The sequence below is a fragment of the Prenolepis imparis genome, unplaced genomic scaffold (genome assembly GCF_030444845.1).
Source record: "Prenolepis imparis isolate NDT839.2.m4 unplaced genomic scaffold, iyPreImpa1.0 SCAF_2, whole genome shotgun sequence".
NCBI classification, from domain to species: domain Eukaryota; kingdom Metazoa; phylum Arthropoda; class Insecta; order Hymenoptera; family Formicidae; genus Prenolepis; species Prenolepis imparis.
Genome location: NW_028141160.1, coordinates 8855358 through 8872822, shown reverse-complemented (window position 1 = coordinate 8872822; position 17465 = coordinate 8855358). Strand labels below are relative to the sequence as shown.

At 30.2% G+C, this 17465-nt stretch overlaps 3 protein-coding genes and 2 long non-coding RNA genes across 7 annotated transcripts; 4 read left to right on the top strand and 1 right to left on the bottom strand.

The window, feature by feature from the left end:
- Window positions 1–65: 65 nt before the first annotated feature.
- LOC145946828 (uncharacterized) lies at window positions 66–2096 on the bottom strand. Of its 2 annotated transcripts, none has more exons than XM_083056584.1 (6): window positions 1931–2096; window positions 1645–1824; window positions 1502–1558; window positions 1359–1418; window positions 1228–1275; window positions 66–1158 (listed from the first exon to the last, which is right to left on the bottom strand). In XM_083056584.1, the coding sequence occupies exons 1-6, from the start codon at window positions 1993–1995 to the stop codon at window positions 261–263; spliced, it is 1308 nt and encodes a 435-aa protein (XP_082912710.1). In that variant the 5' UTR covers window positions 1996–2096; the 3' UTR covers window positions 66–260. The 2 variants fall into 2 exon arrangements, with proteins under 2 accessions (XP_082912710.1, XP_082912716.1); XM_083056590.1 differs by having other exon boundaries at window positions 994–1161; window positions 1230–1275; window positions 1931–2092.
- Window positions 2097–2772: 676 nt separating this feature from the next.
- Window positions 2773–5346, top strand: LOC145949091 (uncharacterized). Of its 2 annotated transcripts, XR_014427539.1 has the most exons (6): window positions 2773–2787; window positions 3012–3161; window positions 3341–3781; window positions 4343–4574; window positions 4664–4809; window positions 4950–5346. It is a non-coding gene; the product is annotated as an uncharacterized LOC145949091 (long non-coding RNA). The 2 variants fall into 2 exon arrangements; XR_014427538.1 differs by lacking the exon at window positions 2773–2787 and having other exon boundaries at window positions 2991–3161; window positions 4950–5154.
- Window positions 5347–6940: 1594 nt separating this feature from the next.
- On the top strand, window positions 6941–9881 carry LOC145949092 (uncharacterized). Its single transcript, XR_014427540.1, has 6 exons — window positions 6941–7100; window positions 7251–7480; window positions 7587–7737; window positions 8111–8197; window positions 8801–9243; window positions 9657–9881. It is a non-coding gene; the product is annotated as an uncharacterized LOC145949092 (long non-coding RNA).
- A 912-nt stretch (window positions 9882–10793) lies between these two features.
- Window positions 10794–12996, top strand: Dph2 (Diphthamide biosynthesis 2). Its single transcript, XM_083058176.1, has 5 exons — window positions 10794–10909; window positions 11379–11712; window positions 11806–12287; window positions 12378–12669; window positions 12801–12996. The coding sequence occupies exons 1-5, from the start codon at window positions 10838–10840 to the stop codon at window positions 12968–12970; spliced, it is 1350 nt and encodes a 449-aa protein (XP_082914302.1). The 5' UTR covers window positions 10794–10837; the 3' UTR covers window positions 12971–12996.
- A 199-nt stretch (window positions 12997–13195) lies between these two features.
- On the top strand, window positions 13196–17076 carry Nhe1 (Na[+]/H[+] hydrogen exchanger 1). Its single transcript, XM_083058149.1, has 5 exons — window positions 13196–14641; window positions 14728–14897; window positions 14972–15343; window positions 15431–15762; window positions 16755–17076. The coding sequence occupies exons 1-5, from the start codon at window positions 13327–13329 to the stop codon at window positions 16777–16779; spliced, it is 2214 nt and encodes a 737-aa protein (XP_082914275.1). The 5' UTR covers window positions 13196–13326; the 3' UTR covers window positions 16780–17076.
- Window positions 17077–17465: the final 389 nt, after the last annotated feature.

The following is a 17465-nucleotide window of genomic DNA, read 5'->3' as shown; positions in this document are numbered from 1 at the left end:
TATTATATATCATATATAATATGAAATACATTTATTTACAGTCATATATGTGTACGTAAAATTTTTAATAACAGTAATAAAACATTTTTTTATGAACTTAAATATTATTTATATATAAAGCTATTAGTTAAAGATACAGTAAAATCTTTGGTATTATTAAAAAATAAATTGCACAAACTATTAAATGCACAAAAGTAAAATACATATATATATATATGATACACATATTATGATAGCAATAGAAAAACTAAAATAAAAGTTTATTGATCCTTGAATAAAACTAATTTTTTATTTTTCGATCTTATACGATTTTTAGTATCTTGTAAGGAAGATGTTTCGTGGTATAAACGTATCTGAAAATATCGATGTAATATCAATCGTATAAGTTGATTTCGATGGTCAGCTAATGGATCTTGCTCAAACATATGCTCATTATATAAAAATAAGTCACCTATAGGAAGTAAATGAAGCGCAGTGTTACTCATTTGTTGTAAAATATTTTCAGTATTTAAATTATGTTTATAATGATGCACAGTTTTTTCAGCTATTTTACAAATACGTATTACATCTTTGGATGCAGATATTAAATTTCCATATTTTTTTTTACGCTGAAGTAATGATACTGGCTGTTCATCTTTGTTAACAATTAAACTCTTCTTACAAATCTCGCAATTAATCTTTTTATTAATTGTTTTTACGACAAATCCACTAATATAACTGATAATATCATCAAGATAATTATTAAAGGTCACATCAGAAATGGAAACGTAATCGTGATCAAAAAAAGATTGCATTGTCTCGTTGCTTATATCACTATTTTTATCAGACAAACATAAATTTTCATCTTTTAAAATGTCATTTTTATTTATATTTTCTTGTAATAAGAGAATTCCTACTTTTATTACTTCTTCTGCTTCAGTCGATAATAATTTCTTATCTTTGAATGTTTTTAATAAATTTTCAACCGTTTCTTGTCGGTTTTTCATTCTCCTATTTTTATGTAACACAGTATTTCTGTGCGTCCTTGTATTTTGCACAAAGTATAAAAACTTCTCCCAACTTTTTTGTGATGTAAAATCCTTCCTCGAAAGCCATTCTGTTTGATTATTTATAGTGACTTTAAACTTTTTACATGATGGTAAAGATGTAGTCAGTTTCCTTAAACAAAATAATATAAATTTTATAAAAAAAGTGTAATAATAAAGAAAAAAAAAAATATTATTTTACCTTTTTTTTGTTTTATCCATGTGATTTATATGATCTGCTTGTGAATTCCTGAAATAGAATAAAACAATTATATATAATCAGAACCATATATTATAATCAAAATATACTACGTATTTTACTGAGTTACTCACTTCACAATTTCTGATGTCATGCTCATGTGCAGATCATTTGTATGATCTGCTTGTGAATTCCTGAAATAAAATAAAACAATTATATATAATCAGAACCATATATTGTAATCAAAATATACCACGTATTTTACTGAGTTACTCACTCCATAATTTCTGATGATATGATGTGCAGATTATTTGTATGATCTACTTGTGAATTCCTGAAATAGAAAGAAACATTTATATATGATATAATTGGGATAGAACCATATATAATTTTTGTGATATTATCTTTTGCTGATCTTACCTTTGAAAAACTGAAGGGACTGTGTTTTTTTTTAATCTCCTTCGTGACATTACACATCCCGTTACAGATGTAAAGTTGCTTATTAAAAAATGATCACTACAAACAGCAGCTTTTTGGTACGTTACTTTTTTCCCAATAGCTGAGAACCATTGTTCTTTTAAATCTTCATTTTTGGGAAAACTGGAAAAATTGATTTATATCGAATTAGATTATCATCTTCGAATAACATAATTATATTTTGTATAAAACAAATTATTGTATTTCAAAAAATATTTTAATCACTTACGTGTGAAATGATCGATACACATTCATATTATATTCCACGCCGCATACGCAACAAGATAGAACCATATTATAAAATTTATTTATAAATTTTTTTCCTTATTCTCTGTTTGGTCTCACTCTAACTTACTGCCCTAGTTTACCCAGCAATAAAGAACAAATCCATTGGCCGCGTTCAGCAGAAAAAGCAGCTTTGCAACTGTGTAAAATTCGTGAATCTGATTGGTATATTCTCTTCATCTTAGCTGAACCTAAGAGAATACACCAATCAGATTCACGAATTTTACAACAGTTGCAAAACTGCTTTTTCTGCTGAACGCGGCCATTGACTAGTGACGCATGACGCATGACGTACATTTAAGGATTCAACCAATCGCGTTGCTTGATTCGGCAACGTGATTGGTTGAATCCTTAAATTTACATTTACGGAAAAAGTTTACGGCCTCTATAAACCAGCCTTAAGGGTGCATTTTCACTTGACGCTGTGACGCTGGATTTCAGCGTCAAGCATCAATAAAAACAAATTGACGTAGCGTCTGTTGACACTGGCGTGAAAACAACTTAAGGCTCATTCAGACAGGACGCGTCAAGCGTCAAGCAGCGAGCAGCAACCAATAAGCGAGGCAATATTTTTTACGCCATTGCTAATATTACCTCGCTTATTGGTTGTTGAATGGTTGCTGCTCGCTGCTTGACGCTTGACGCGTCCTGTCTGAATGAGCCTTTAGCGTCCAAGTTTAGATAGCTTGATTCTTTCGTTCTCTGAAAGCTAAACAAATCCAGCTTTTTTTTTCTTGACGCTAGCGTCACAAATCGGATCACGTGTTACGTGTTTATGGTCGATAATGTAGTTTACTATCTGTAAATGATTACCTTTTACGCCCGTAATTATGCCTGAATTCCAATCTCTTCGCCATATATGTTTTCCTAAATCATATGCCTCTTTGCAACACATGCTTTGTTATTAACTCTGGCGAGAGATGATACCAACATACCGTACAAAGAGGCATGATTTAGGAAAACATATATGGCGAAGAGGTTTTAATTCAGGCATATTTACGGGCGTAAAAGGTAATTATTTACAGCTAGTAAACTACATTACCGACCTGAGACACGTAAAAGATAAACACTGTTAGTACGTAAACATAATGGAGGTTAATACGAATTGAGAATCGAAATGATGAAATATACTGTTTTGTCCGCATAGAACGTGCTTTTTCGAGAAGCTGCTACATGTAATTAATATTATATATTAACAATTTTCACTTTTCTTTTCACTGGATTTAGACACAATTGTTTTGATTAAACACTTGATCAAGGATTCAAACACTCAACTAATGTTTATGATAACAAGACCGAGTAATTTGATGACTCTATTTTTTATTTTGAAAATTTATTATTTTCTCTTTCGCAGACTGAAGAAGAAGGCACTAAGGAAGAGTGCGAATCTTGCCGAAGATGAGAGAGTTTTAAATCTGTCATAATTCGTCGAGAACATTATTATTCATCATATGGAATTATAGAACAATACATCTATTGGCATGTGGCACCAGTGTTCTGGGAAAAATTCGAGAATACAGAGTACAGCCAACAGGGAATTGTTCAAGCTTGCTATGGATGATCTATACATTATGTTTAGGAGTTTCTACCTGTTCTGAAAATGTTGGTATATATAAAAAGAACAAGGATGCGGCTACGGATCCGTAAAGCACCAAAAATGATATGGAGGCACAATTCAAGCTCATTGTCAGAGCTACATTGTTGAACCAATTACTATTGTGTCACGAATGTACTATAGACCAGATCTATAAAGTTGCCTTTAATGTATTCTGCAATTCAGACAACTCTTCTCAAGGTAAATATTTATCTTAATATAATCACTTTGTGATCTAATACTTATGAGATATATACAGAAATATATGTCTTAAATCAGATATATCAATTAATAGAAAACTAGTTGATCTGAAATTATTGGAGAGACTCGTAGGAAATTGCACTCACATATCATTAATTTATATTCGTATCAAAAATCATCTGATTAAAAGAACATGCGACAACATTTGACAAGTCATAATAGATTTCATTAGAAAACGTATGTTTTTATCTCTCTCTTTTTGTTAATCTCATATAATTTATAATAATAATTATAATAATTATAGTAATAATTATGATGTAATGTTTTATTTTTACCGTTTCTCGTAATTGTTGTCATAATTTAGCGGGTAAGAATCTGTTTTGATGGTTTTTCGAAAACGGTTGCACTAACTGATGAAATCCATAGTGCCATAAATAAATTTAAACAGAAATTATTTCTATTTCCTGTATGAAACATATACCAAGATATGGATCGATCTTCTATTCAACATATAAATTTTATTCATAAAAACATGTATTTGCATGCTATACTTTTTTCCAGAATATCTCGAATCACAACCTGCGGTGAATGATCTGAATTTGCCTGAAAGAAACGGCTCAATGGAAGGATCTTAGGAATTTTCAGAAAGCAATTAAAACGAGACTCTTACATACCGGGGTGAACATTCCGGATGTAGATCGCCGCTATAAAAAGATAAAATAAAAATTGTCAAGTATCTCGATCTAACGGGAGTTCTTCTGGAAGCTGTCAAGCTGTCAATGGAACCTATCAAGTGAGATCTCTACAGCTTATCGCATATATAGATTCTTATGTGTCCGTTTGTTATCTATATTGATTTGTCGAATACGTTTATTTCTTCAGGAGTTATTTGGAAAGCAGAGAGGACATCGTACATTCTGTCGTTAACTGTCTGCTCGAAGATTCGCCTAGCAAATTGGCCGACGAATTGGTAAAGGACGTGCAATGAATACCAGTTGGACGATCAGCGAGACTGAGGATTGGAAAAGGTGAATGCCGGATTCTGTCAACGTTAATCCCAGTAAACCGCGAAATTTCATTAGTCGCGTTATAAAAGCAGCTGTGTGTTGTACTGGCTGGCTTCAGTATTATATAGCGTCAGTATTAAATACAGAATTTGTATTTTCAGCTAAAACAACGCAGCAAGGTGTCTGACATAATCTCTACCCTGGTGAAAGTGTACAGCAGTCAGGATTTATTTGTCAATGAGCATCGCACAATTTAGTGAAGGAGTATCAAGCTGCAACTCAACTCGATTATCTTAGTTGGATTCCAAGCAAAACAGATACATAAAATATCTAAGAAATACAAAATATAAGTGTGATCATAAATATAAAATTATATTATATTATATATTATATATATAAAATATTATATTAGAAGAAAAATATTTCTATTGCTTATTTTCAAAATTAAATATCTTTTTCTAAGATTATTATTCTAGAATTTTAGAAAATATAATGCGAGTGACTAATTTTTTATAATTCCATTGTTTTGATATTTCTGATTATCTTATATTAGAAAATATATTGTTACCTGAAATAAATATTTTATATTTAATAAATATATTTTCTAAAATTCAATATATATATGAATATGTGATATAAATTCCACGCGCATGCGCGAGAAATCCAATATACGATTTATTAAAATTATTATTGATTAATAATACGTAAAAAATAATATAATAATGTATTTTATATTTTATTTATAATATAAATATATATCTATTATTTATTTTTATTATTTATATTTTTTTATTGTAATATATAATTTAATTTATTTTTATTTATGCAAGACCGTGATTACAATAAATTGTACAGAAAACAGAAAAATATACATTTAATAATAATAAAACATCATTAATTCTACTAATTTCTTACTAATTCTATTTTTCATTTAACGGTTTGTCGATTAGCGATTTTTATTTATTTATTTGATTTATAATCTCAGGACTCTTGCGCTTATTCAGTGGCAGAATCTGCGAGAAAAATCAGTTTTCATATATTTTTGTTATTAATTTACAGATAATTATTAATGCAATTAACGTGCAATAATACGAGTCTCTTAATATCTTCGATAATTCATCTAAAATAATAGATTATATTTTGCGAAGAGATAAATAATTAACGAGCAATTGTCTTACTGCGCTCGAAAAATCGTCTGAGTTAATAGGGGAACATATTTTGCGAAGAGGTATAGTGTAGCAATATGTGTCTTTTCAGGTCCGAAAAATCGTCTGAGTTAATAGGAATACATATTATGCAAAGAGGTTGATCGAAGTAACGTCGGTAATAAAAGTTGCTAATTTATCGATAATAACGTCGATAATAAAAGTTGCTAATTTATCGATAATAACGTCGATAATTTACCACCCTTCATTACCGACGTTACTTCGAACAACTTCTTTGCATAACATGTATTCCTATTAACTCAGACGATTTTTCGAGAATATAAAAGACATTTATTGCTGCACTACCTCTTTGCAAAATATGTTCCCCTATTAACTCGGACGATTTTTCGAACGTCTTAAGAGACACGTGGCACGTATGGGATACATAACCTGTTTTAAATTAAATTAAATTTATTAAATAATGCTAAATAATTTTTACAAATTGATGATACTCGTAAATAAAAAATTCATAATAATAAAAAATACAATATGTATCACTATGAACGTTGTTATTAACAATTATTAAAATATTTAGTCATGATGTGAAATATCGATGACAGCTTTTACGCGAAAATTGTAATAAAATGCCGAAATAAGGAGAAAAAAAAAAAAAGAAAGAAAATACTGCATTTCAAAAGAAAATTGATAATAAAAGAAGAAAAATAAAATACTCAAAGTGATTTCAATTATTATTATAATATTATATTGCGAGAAAATGGCGATTTATCAGGATGCAAAAGTAATTATGTCTCTTTATTAAAAATTATATATACTTACAGGGAGATAAATATTTGTAAATTTTTCGATATATTTCATATATTGCTTTATATTTGTTTATTCTCAAATATTCATAAATGTTTTGTTTTTTTTCAGCAAATCCAAGCAGAAACATTGTTATTCATTCTGGCTCTATATGTATCTTCATTACATGCAGTGGTAAGGAGATATTTGCAAAGTATAATAAAGTACAAAGACTGTTTTCTGCTATTAGCCGTAATATTAATAAATATAAACAAGTGTGACATGGGGACACAGGATTTTGTTATCAACATTGTTTTTTTATAAACAAAGGAATTGATGCAAGCAATGGAAGAGTCTCTGCTGCAGGTATATCACAAGCACTTTACAATTCTGTTAATCAACTGTTATATTTAAACAAATAATTTGAAAATTAAAATATAATTTCTATTACATTTATATTATTGATATAAGATCATGTAGATGCACTGTTTGATTGCATGTTTGGATTTATGATAGGTGTTGAAATGCAGAAGATATCATATATGGAAGATGCAAAATCTCCTAAGGATACACATGTACATATGAATTATGGCAGTGCAGATGTCACAGACATTTTTCTGGCTTTTACAAAAATCTGTTTCCATACAAATTGTGCAAAGATATATTTCTGTCATGTGGATTTAAATGTATGTAGGAGAAAACATTTATTGTTAAAAAGCCAAAACAACATACAGAGAAGAATACAGGTATCTTTCTTTTCACTTTTCTTATAAAATATAAAAAGAGATATATATTTTTTCCTCCCTTATATACAAATTTATATATAAAACTGTACCGAAACTTATGCGACAGGTGGGCGATGAATGCTTAATAGCATCTTTGAGCTTGTTTCAACTTGAGTTGTTCAGAATTATTGGAACCCATAATGTTCATATTCAAAAATGATCTTTAGGAGATCCAGAAGATCCTTATGATGAGAGTTATTTAAGTATTCATTTTATGCGTAAGTATTCATTTTTCAAACAAGTATATCTCTGTTTGAAGTAGTAAAATTTTTCTACAAAGTATTATTTATATAAAAAAAGGAATAGAAAGTAAAACAATTTATATAGCACAGTAGCAATTATATAAAATAAAGATAAGTATTTTAAAAATGTATTTTTAATATTTATATGAAAACTTGGAAATTTATTTAGATATATAATATTTAGATATAAAATTAATTTTCATTTCTTTGGAAATATTTATTAAGTTTTTTTTGTATTATATACAATTTTATTAAGATTATTATTATATACTATTTTCAAACTTTGAAAATTTATTAAGATATTTATATTTAGATATAATTAATTTTCATATATTCTATTAATTTACAGATAATGCTGTTGACGTGCAGTAATACGCGTCTTTTCATACTCTTAAAAGTTCGTCTGAATTATTCGGAAAATATATTTCGCGAAGAAGTAAGTAATGCACTTTACACAAGCGCAATAATGTGCACCTTTAAATATCTTCGAAAATACACATTAAAGTTATTAGGAGATTTTGCGAAAAAATGTGAATAGTGCAAACGCAGTAATGTATCTTTTAATATGCTTGAAAATTCATTTCTGAGTTAGAAGAATATCTTTTACAAAGAGATCAGTGGAACTTTATAGTAATGCACAATTTTGTGATAAATTCGTAAATTAAAAATAAAATGTGCATATTTATATTTATCAGTATATAATTTTACTTTTATGCATTAACAAAAACATTTCTTTCTTCTAAGTTTGGGATTTTTAATAGCAATTTATTAATTTTGTCCGCATAGAACGTGCTTTTTCAGGAAGCTGCTGCATGTAATTAATATTATATATTAACAATTTTCGCTTTTCTTTTCACTGGATTTAGACACAATTGTTTTGCCCCATGTTCCGATATTACTGCCAGTACTGAAAATATATAATATACGTAATGTAAACTATAGCTTTTCAGTACTGGCAGTGTATATCGGAACATGCCCTTGATCAAATACTTGATGACTATTTTTTTATTTTGAAAATTTATTATTTTCTCTTTCGCAGACTGAAGAAGAAGGCACTGAGGAAGAGTTTGCGAATCTTGCCGAAGATGAGAGAGTTTTAAAGCTGTCATAATTCGTCAAAAACATTATTATTCATCATATGGAATTATAGAACAATACATTTATTGGTATGTGGCATCAGCGTTCTGGGAAAAATTCGAGAATACAGAGTACAGCCAACAGGGAATTGTTCAAGCATGCTGTGGATGATCTGTACATTATGTTTACGGAGTTTCTACGTGTTCTAAAAATGTTGGAATATATAAGAACAACAAGGATGCGGCTACGGATTCGTAAAGCACCAAAAATGATATGGAGGCACAATTCAAGCTCATTGTCAGAGCTACATTGTTCAACCAATTACTATTGTGTCACGAATGTACTATAGACCAGATCTATAAAGTTGCCTTTAATGTATTTTACATTCAGACAACTTTTCTCAAGGTAAATATTCATCTCAATGTATTCACATTTTTGCAATTTATTTAATACTTTTGTTAGATATATACAGGAATTTTTTTTTAAATCAGACATCAATTAATCGAAGATCCAATGCATTATTTGATGTAGTCAGGGAATCGATAAGTGTCAGCTAAATGATTGTTTATATTAGATGCTTGTTTTGCAAGTATTGTAATATAAAAAAATACATTTCAAATCTTTTATTATGTAATATTATCTTCAACATTATATTTACTTTTATTATCTTATCTTACATTAAAATACTCTTTTAAAATTTTAATTTATTTCTATCAATAATTATAAATAAATTAAAATATAAAATTGGAGAAACGAAATGAAATCTAACTTAGCAGACAATGCAGAAATATAAATGTGAACTGTTTGTTCTTTTATAGGAACGATGCTAAAAAGACATTGAAAGCAATGATGAGCCATCAGGACTTTGATACTCTCTTTTTTATCAAGATGTAGATTGGAAGCTTATTAGCAGCATAGAGAAACAATTAATATCTTTGAAGTTCAGCCAGATTCATAGCGTGAAATATTATTCATTATTGTGCACCATGTAATAGTGATCGCATTAGTGTGCATTTCTTTTGTAATAACACATCAATAATAAATCGCGTTGTAACTATATAAAACTTGAAAATTCATTATATTATAATATATTATTAATTTATTACTATACGTGTCAACAATTGTTGCTATTAATTTATCAACATTACTAATTTATAGTTACTATAATTACTAATAAGCAGAATTATATGATGGGCAAAATTTTCTGTATCGCAATATATAACGTTAATAAATTTTTTATTTATATTTATAATTTTTTTTAATATACTAAAAATGATAAAAATATATTATGCGAAAGATGCATTTCAAGATCTACCATCGCGTAAAACTATGTAGTTACGCATTAATTGTAAATAGATTCTTTCTCTACACGCAATCACGATCGATATCAGAAAATTATTTTCTATAATAATTACTACTATAGTTATTAACTTTTCTATATCGCGATGATAGAGCTCTACGCATTTTTTGTATAATATATTTTTATTTAATCGAGTAAGAATCGGAGTGAGAGAGAGAGACATAAATTCCATTAGAAATTCAAGTTTCATAGCGATCTTTAAGGACAATAAATATTTCTTTAATCGTAATTAGAGTCGCAAATATATTTCGTCCGATGTTTCATCGCGTTTAAATATTTCGTTGATTTAAATATAAGTCGGATTGAGAATGCGCAGTCTCATTCTCAATACGCTCGCAAATACGTCTGAAATTAAAACCTCTTTGGCATATATGTTTTCCTAAATCATGCCTCTTTGTACGGTATGTTCTCCGTATCATCTCTCGCCAGAGTTAATAGCAAAGTATGTGTTGCAAAGAGGCATGATTTAGGAAAACATATATTGCGAAGAGGTTTTAATTCAGGCATATTTAAATGCATGCTGACGCATTTGCATAGACATATTAAGAACAGACTGCTTACATGCAGAGGGGGGGTCCTCCTGGATTTTAGTTCACTCATAACCCGAGCAGCGGCGCTGAAACTGCTTCACGTTTCAAGATGGACTCTGTGTATTGTATGTACGATATAGAAAAGTGTGCTCAGTGGATCCAAACAAATACATTCAAACAGGTTTGAAAGCATATGCATTTTTAAAAATATCTCGTACATACATTAATAAAATCATAATTAAAGTTTTTTCATAAAAGATTTAGTTTTTTATACATGAAGATCCTCTTCTCTTTTTTGAATGTAAAAATTGAGGTTACATGTTAATAATATGTGCTAAATAGTTTTTCTTTTTCCTTAGAAAATATCTAATTATTTAATTCATTACAAGCAAAACATTAATTTTAAATAGACGATTATCTTTACAAACCATTTAATATAGTAATTATTACGTTTTGATATTGCTTATGACAGATAAAATTAGTTTAGTTTAACTTTATGTGCATAATATATATAAATATTAAATACATCTTATACATATATATTTGATACGAGAGCAGTTATAATTTTTATTAAAAATGGCAGAAGACTAAATATAAATTAATCTGTTATTAGATAAATATTTATATGGAGCTATAATTTCTTTTTACAGGTATGTCTACAATTCCCTGATAGTTTATTACCAGATTCTGTAGAAGTTGCACTACATTTGAAAAAAAGTATAAGGCAGAAAGTATATATCTTAGGGGATACAACTTGCGGTAGCTGTTGTGTCGATGAAATAACAGCTCAACACATTAATGCAGATGGTATAATACATTTTGGACATGCCTGCCTTAATCCAACTGCTCGTCTACCAGTTTTGCACATTTTGCCAAAAAAACAATTTGATACTGCGGAACTCTGTAATGAATTCAAACGAGTCTTCTCAGATTGCTCAAAGAAAATTTTAATCTTCTACGATGTGGCATACGCGCATAAAATTGGTAAATGTTTAAGATATTAAATGTTAAGATATTAAAAAAAGAGAGAAAACTTCTATTAATAGAAATATATATACATTTACACTTATTTTACAGAGCATGTATATGATATATTGAAACCTATATATAAACATTTAATCTTGTCCAAATTAAATTGCACATCAAATGTGGAATATACTGATACAACAACAATCAGTGGCTCGACTGTCTTAGGCAGAAATTATACATTAGAAAATGGATATAACATACAGGATTACGAAGGGTTTTTTTGGGGAGAGGAAGGAAAAACTTTCTCGATATTAGCAATGAGTATACATGTCAAAAGATGGTTTTCTTTTGTAAATGCTAAGATTCACGAATTTGAAGCATTAAACACACCCTGGCTAAGACGAAGGAGATTTTTAATAGAAAAGCTAAAGGATGCCAAAGTTGTGGGAATCGTAGTGGCTACATTAGGCATTAAAGAATATCTAACAGCTATAAGCACAGTGAAAAAGGTTCTTAAAGCAAAAAATAAGAAATCTTATATTCTTAATGTAGGAAAAATTAATCCTGCTAAACTTGCCAATTTCCCAGAGGTATGTCAAATATAATACAGTAAAAAAGAAATATTTAGCTTGGAATTTTTGTATAGAATTATATTAATATATTTTCGATTTTTGTTACAGATTGACGCTTTTGTTGTAATAGCTTGCCCAGAGAATGAAGTATTTGACTCGAGAGATTTTTTAAAGCCTATACTCACGCCATACGAAGTTGAATTGGCGTTTAATAGTGCAAGAGAGTTTTGCCTACAATATTTTATGGACTTTCAACAGATATTACCAGGAGGCCCTCACTATGTCAGTTTTAAACCATCAACTGATTCAGATGTTTCCCTTATTAATAATAGTGTTAGAAACTGTGAGGATGATACTTCGTGTACAGATCAAATGAATGCTCTAACAATTCATTCACCAGGTAGATACATATCTGATATTTTATTACAATTAATATTTTACATTTCTGTATTTTTGTACAAATAGTTTAACAAATTTAGATTATTTTATAGCTATATTACATAATGGTTAGCATAGCAATTCTTTCATTAGGTACTATTGCCATCGGTAAGGCTGGAGCTCAATATTTACAAGAGAGATCCTGGAAGGGTGTTGAACAAAGATTAGGTGAAGATCCTGCGCAACCAGCAGAAATTGGTCGCACTGGACTAGCATGGGAGTATATGAATGAATCTTTAAAAGCAGATAAACATAATATGTAAAAATAGAATAAATATTTCTCAAGATTTTTATTCTAAAGTACTTTTGACTCCCAAATTTTATTTGATGATCGATCCTAGGGAATTTTCTTACTTTCATGTAAGCTGATACACATGAATCGATATTTAGGTGTCGACCAATCAAGACAAAAGGGACAAAAATTTCTGTATCAATTGGTCAGCCAAGCTTCTCGACGTATCTGTGACGTCAAATGACTTGTACCTGTTCTTGAACCGTCTGCTCCTAATCCACTAAATGTCAAATCTCGTGACTCGTGACGTCGATTTCGCAAAAGGACGAAAAAGAGAAACTGCAAACTCGACTTCTGCTACCTACTAAAATAATGCGTCGTTGAAAGATGTTGCGAGCATTTCAGGCACATTTCGTATTCCTGCGCAAGTTAAGTCTCATCGTCGGAATCTTATTACTGTGTAACATATCGCGACATGTGTCGCACGGAATAGAAACGAGTAACCTCAAAACCGGGAATGTCACCAGTGACAAGACCACATTCGCGGTGACGAGCAGCCCGAGTGTCTTAAATGTCACGTCAAACGTCAGTGTTTTGACGGAATCGTCGAGCACAGCGAGATTGGCGAACAGTACAAATAATGTTATCGATAGTCACAACACTAGTTCAACTTCCACCGTAAAATCTGTCACATCTGTAAATACGCCTGTACAAACAGATGACAATAATGTCATCAGCGTCCGGACAACGGAGAAGATCGGCACGTCAATGTCGCCGAGTCCAGTCAACGATAAGAATGCAACGGATATCTCGGCAATATCATCGCAAAGTCCGGATGCTGTCAACACAACGAACACCAGCACGACCACCGTAGCCCCGGCAGAGCCGGTGCTTCCCGACAAGGGTTCCGCCGAGGAGGAGCACAACAGCTCGATGTCCATATTCTTCGTATTGTGTGTCCTGGCGCTGGGAATATTACTGATACACCTGATGTTGCAGACCAATTTCCAGTACCTTCCCGAATCCGTGGTGATCGTCTTCTTGGGAGCTGCGATCGGCATGATTATAAATCTCATGTCGCACCAGAATATAGCCAACTGGAGGAAGGAGGAGGCTTTCTCGCCGACCGCCTTCTTCCTGGTTCTACTTCCGCCCATTATATTCGAATCGGGATACAATCTGCATAAGGGAAATTTCTTTCAAAACATCGGCAGTATTTTGGTATTTGCCATATTTGGAACGGCTATCTCTGCGTTCGTCATCGGCGCCGGGATATATCTGTTGGGTCTGGCGCAAGTGGCATACAAGCTCAGCTTTGTCGAGAGTTTTGCATTTGGATCGCTGATATCTGCTGTAGATCCTGTCGCTACAGTTGCAATTTTTCACGCTCTTGATGTCGATCCAGTTTTGAATATGTTGGTCTTTGGAGAATCGATTCTGAACGACGCTATTTCCATCGTATTGACGACTTCTGTCTTGGAGTCCAATAATGCAACGACGACCAGCGAAGCTATAATACTTGGCTTGAATCGATTTTGCCTCATGTTCTTTGCATCAGCCGGGATCGGTGTTGTTTTTGCTTTAATAAGTGCTTTATTGTTAAAGCACGTAGATCTTAGGAAGAATCCGTCTTTAGAGTTTGGCATAATGTTAGTGTTCACGTACGCCCCGTACGTTTTAGCAGAAGGCATACAATTGTCAGGTATATGAACATTATTTTTAATATACGATAAATTTCTTTGTTGTACAATTATAGCTTATTTATTATATATTGTATTATCATTACAGGAATTATGGCGATTCTATTTAACGGAATAGTCATGTCGCACTATACACATTTTAACTTGTCAACTGTTACGCAGATTACAATGCAGCAAACAATGCGAACACTAGCCTTTATAGCTGAGACTTGTGTTTTTGCATACTTGGGATTAGCATTGTTTAGTTTTAGACACAGGGTAAGTATATCGTACATATGTGTATGCTTATTGTACAATTAAGTTTTAAGTTGATTTATTAAATTTTTTTACAGTTTGAGCCAGCATTAGTCGTTTGGTCCTTAATCTTGTGTCTGATTGGAAGAGCTGCCAACATCTTTCCATTGGCCTTACTTGTTAATCGTTTCCGCGAGCATCAAATTACGAAGAAAATGATGTTCATCATGTGGTTTAGTGGTCTGCGAGGTGCTATATCATACGCACTATCGCTTCATTTAGATTTCAGTGATGAAACGCGCCATGTTATTATAACTACGACACTCATAATCGTATTGTTTACGACGTTAATATTCGGCGGTTCTACTATGCCTCTGTTGAAATTCTTGAGGGCCGAAAAGAAACAGAAAAACAATAGCAGGAGAAAGAAGAAAGATAAGGAAGTTTCATTGAGTAAAACCAGAGAATGGGTAATTATATATAAAAAAAAATATACAAATAATTTACATTTTTTGATAGATAAATAATATATAATATTATTTATTTTATTTTTTTAGGGACAAACTATAGATTCCGAACACTTGTCGGAACTCACAGAGGAAGAAATGGAAGTATCTTTTCTGCAATCACGGATTCGTGGTTTTGCAAGATGGGATTTGAAATTTTTCATTCCGTTCTTTACAAGGCGATTTACGCAACAAGAGCTGAAAGACTGCAAGTCGCAGATGACAGACTTGACGAATCAATGGTACCAAGCTATCAGAATCAGTCCAATAGAATCGGATGACGAGGCAACCACGGCATCGACCGCCCAATTAAACCTGAATATTACTAAGACGGCCAAGGAGCAACCACATGGAAAAGAGAAGAATGGACGTCCTAGACACGGGTCTATATTAAGTATTTAATTTTCATGTGTGATGTGTGTCTGTAAGTGTGCTGAGTTACATGCTTTTAAATATATTTGTAAATGGTGTAGATATACACATATATATTATACATATGTATGTATATATATTAATAGTATTTATTAAATAGTATTAAATTTATAATATAACGTAAATCTTTCTTTTAAAGAATGAAAATTATTTTTATTAAAGTTGCAAAACATAATATTGGCTCGCTTCAATAAATAGGGGGAAAACTTTTACAATTTTCTGTATTTAAAATTAATACTTAATATCTTTTTGATCTTAATTCGCTGTTTGTGCCTATAGCCTACTTTAGATGATCTATAATTGATAAAATTGACAGAAATTTATAATTTTATGTATTGTGTAATATGACATATTTGAAGAAATAAAATACACATGTATACAAATTACATATCAGGATACACACACATGTACTAGAATATATAGCACTTGAAATTATAAATAGGTTTCTTGAATTCTGTCACAAATTATAAATCATCTAAAATAGGTTTAATATTAACTTGTATATGTCTTACTAATCTGCTTCATTGATATACATATTTCTATATTATGAAATTTTAGAATACAAAATCATATATAAATATTCAATATAATTTGCTATAATTATTTCTATAGTTCTATAGGTTGTGGGTGGAGAGATGAACAAGGTGAAAATAGAAAATGGATAAAAGTTATAAGATATTATCAGTTTGCACAATAAGTTCTACGCAATTATGATATATGAGTGAAATTCTTTTAAGACGTTAATAACTCTTCTTTACCATTTTCGTTTGATTTTTTCTTTATATTTGTCTGTAATAATAAGCACTATTATATTGTTGCTTATTATAACAATGTATTGTCCAATATGCTTGTTTTATTCAAAGCAGCTTGACGATGGTGATGGGCAGTAAATTTGATTTCAGGAAGATCTTAAAATATTAACAGAAATACTATTAATTTGCAGAACTGACGAGGATTGGTCTGATTAAAGTCCATCTTGTTCCCACTAATGTTATGGATTATGTTTACTTGTATTAACTTTATTTCATATAATTTTTTAATTATATATAATATATATTTGTTGAATATGGATGAGAGAGAGAAAATATTATTTATACGATCTGATATTTTTATTGGTATTAAAGATATGTACAAATAGCAGGTTGCTCTACTTGTTAATTTTGTTGTGTAATATTTAAAATTATTCTTAATCATTAAAATAATTGTGTGTATGAAAAAATTGGTTACAGGAATATATAATAACAGTAGTCTAATATTGTATTATATCTAGTATTATTTGATTCAATTGTGTAATAATTGTAACCATTGTGATTTTTAATAAGTCATCAGTTATTTAAACAAACTTGATAAAAATAATTAGCAATATTATTTAGCAAATTAATTTAAATAATTTATAATATCTAATTATTATTATTCTCACAAAATTGTGGAATTGTATATTTATGATATAAAGAAAAATGCCTTTTTATGCATTATTATTATAATAATATTTGGACAATGTAAAATAATTAATTGTACGTTTGGCCTTGCTAAATACGAATAATGTTGAAAGTAATTTAAAATTATGACGATTGAACGAATATATATAACGAGTAAAATATAAATTAAAATTAAAAAGAGATTTGTTTTCTAGTTATTAATACCTACGACGGTA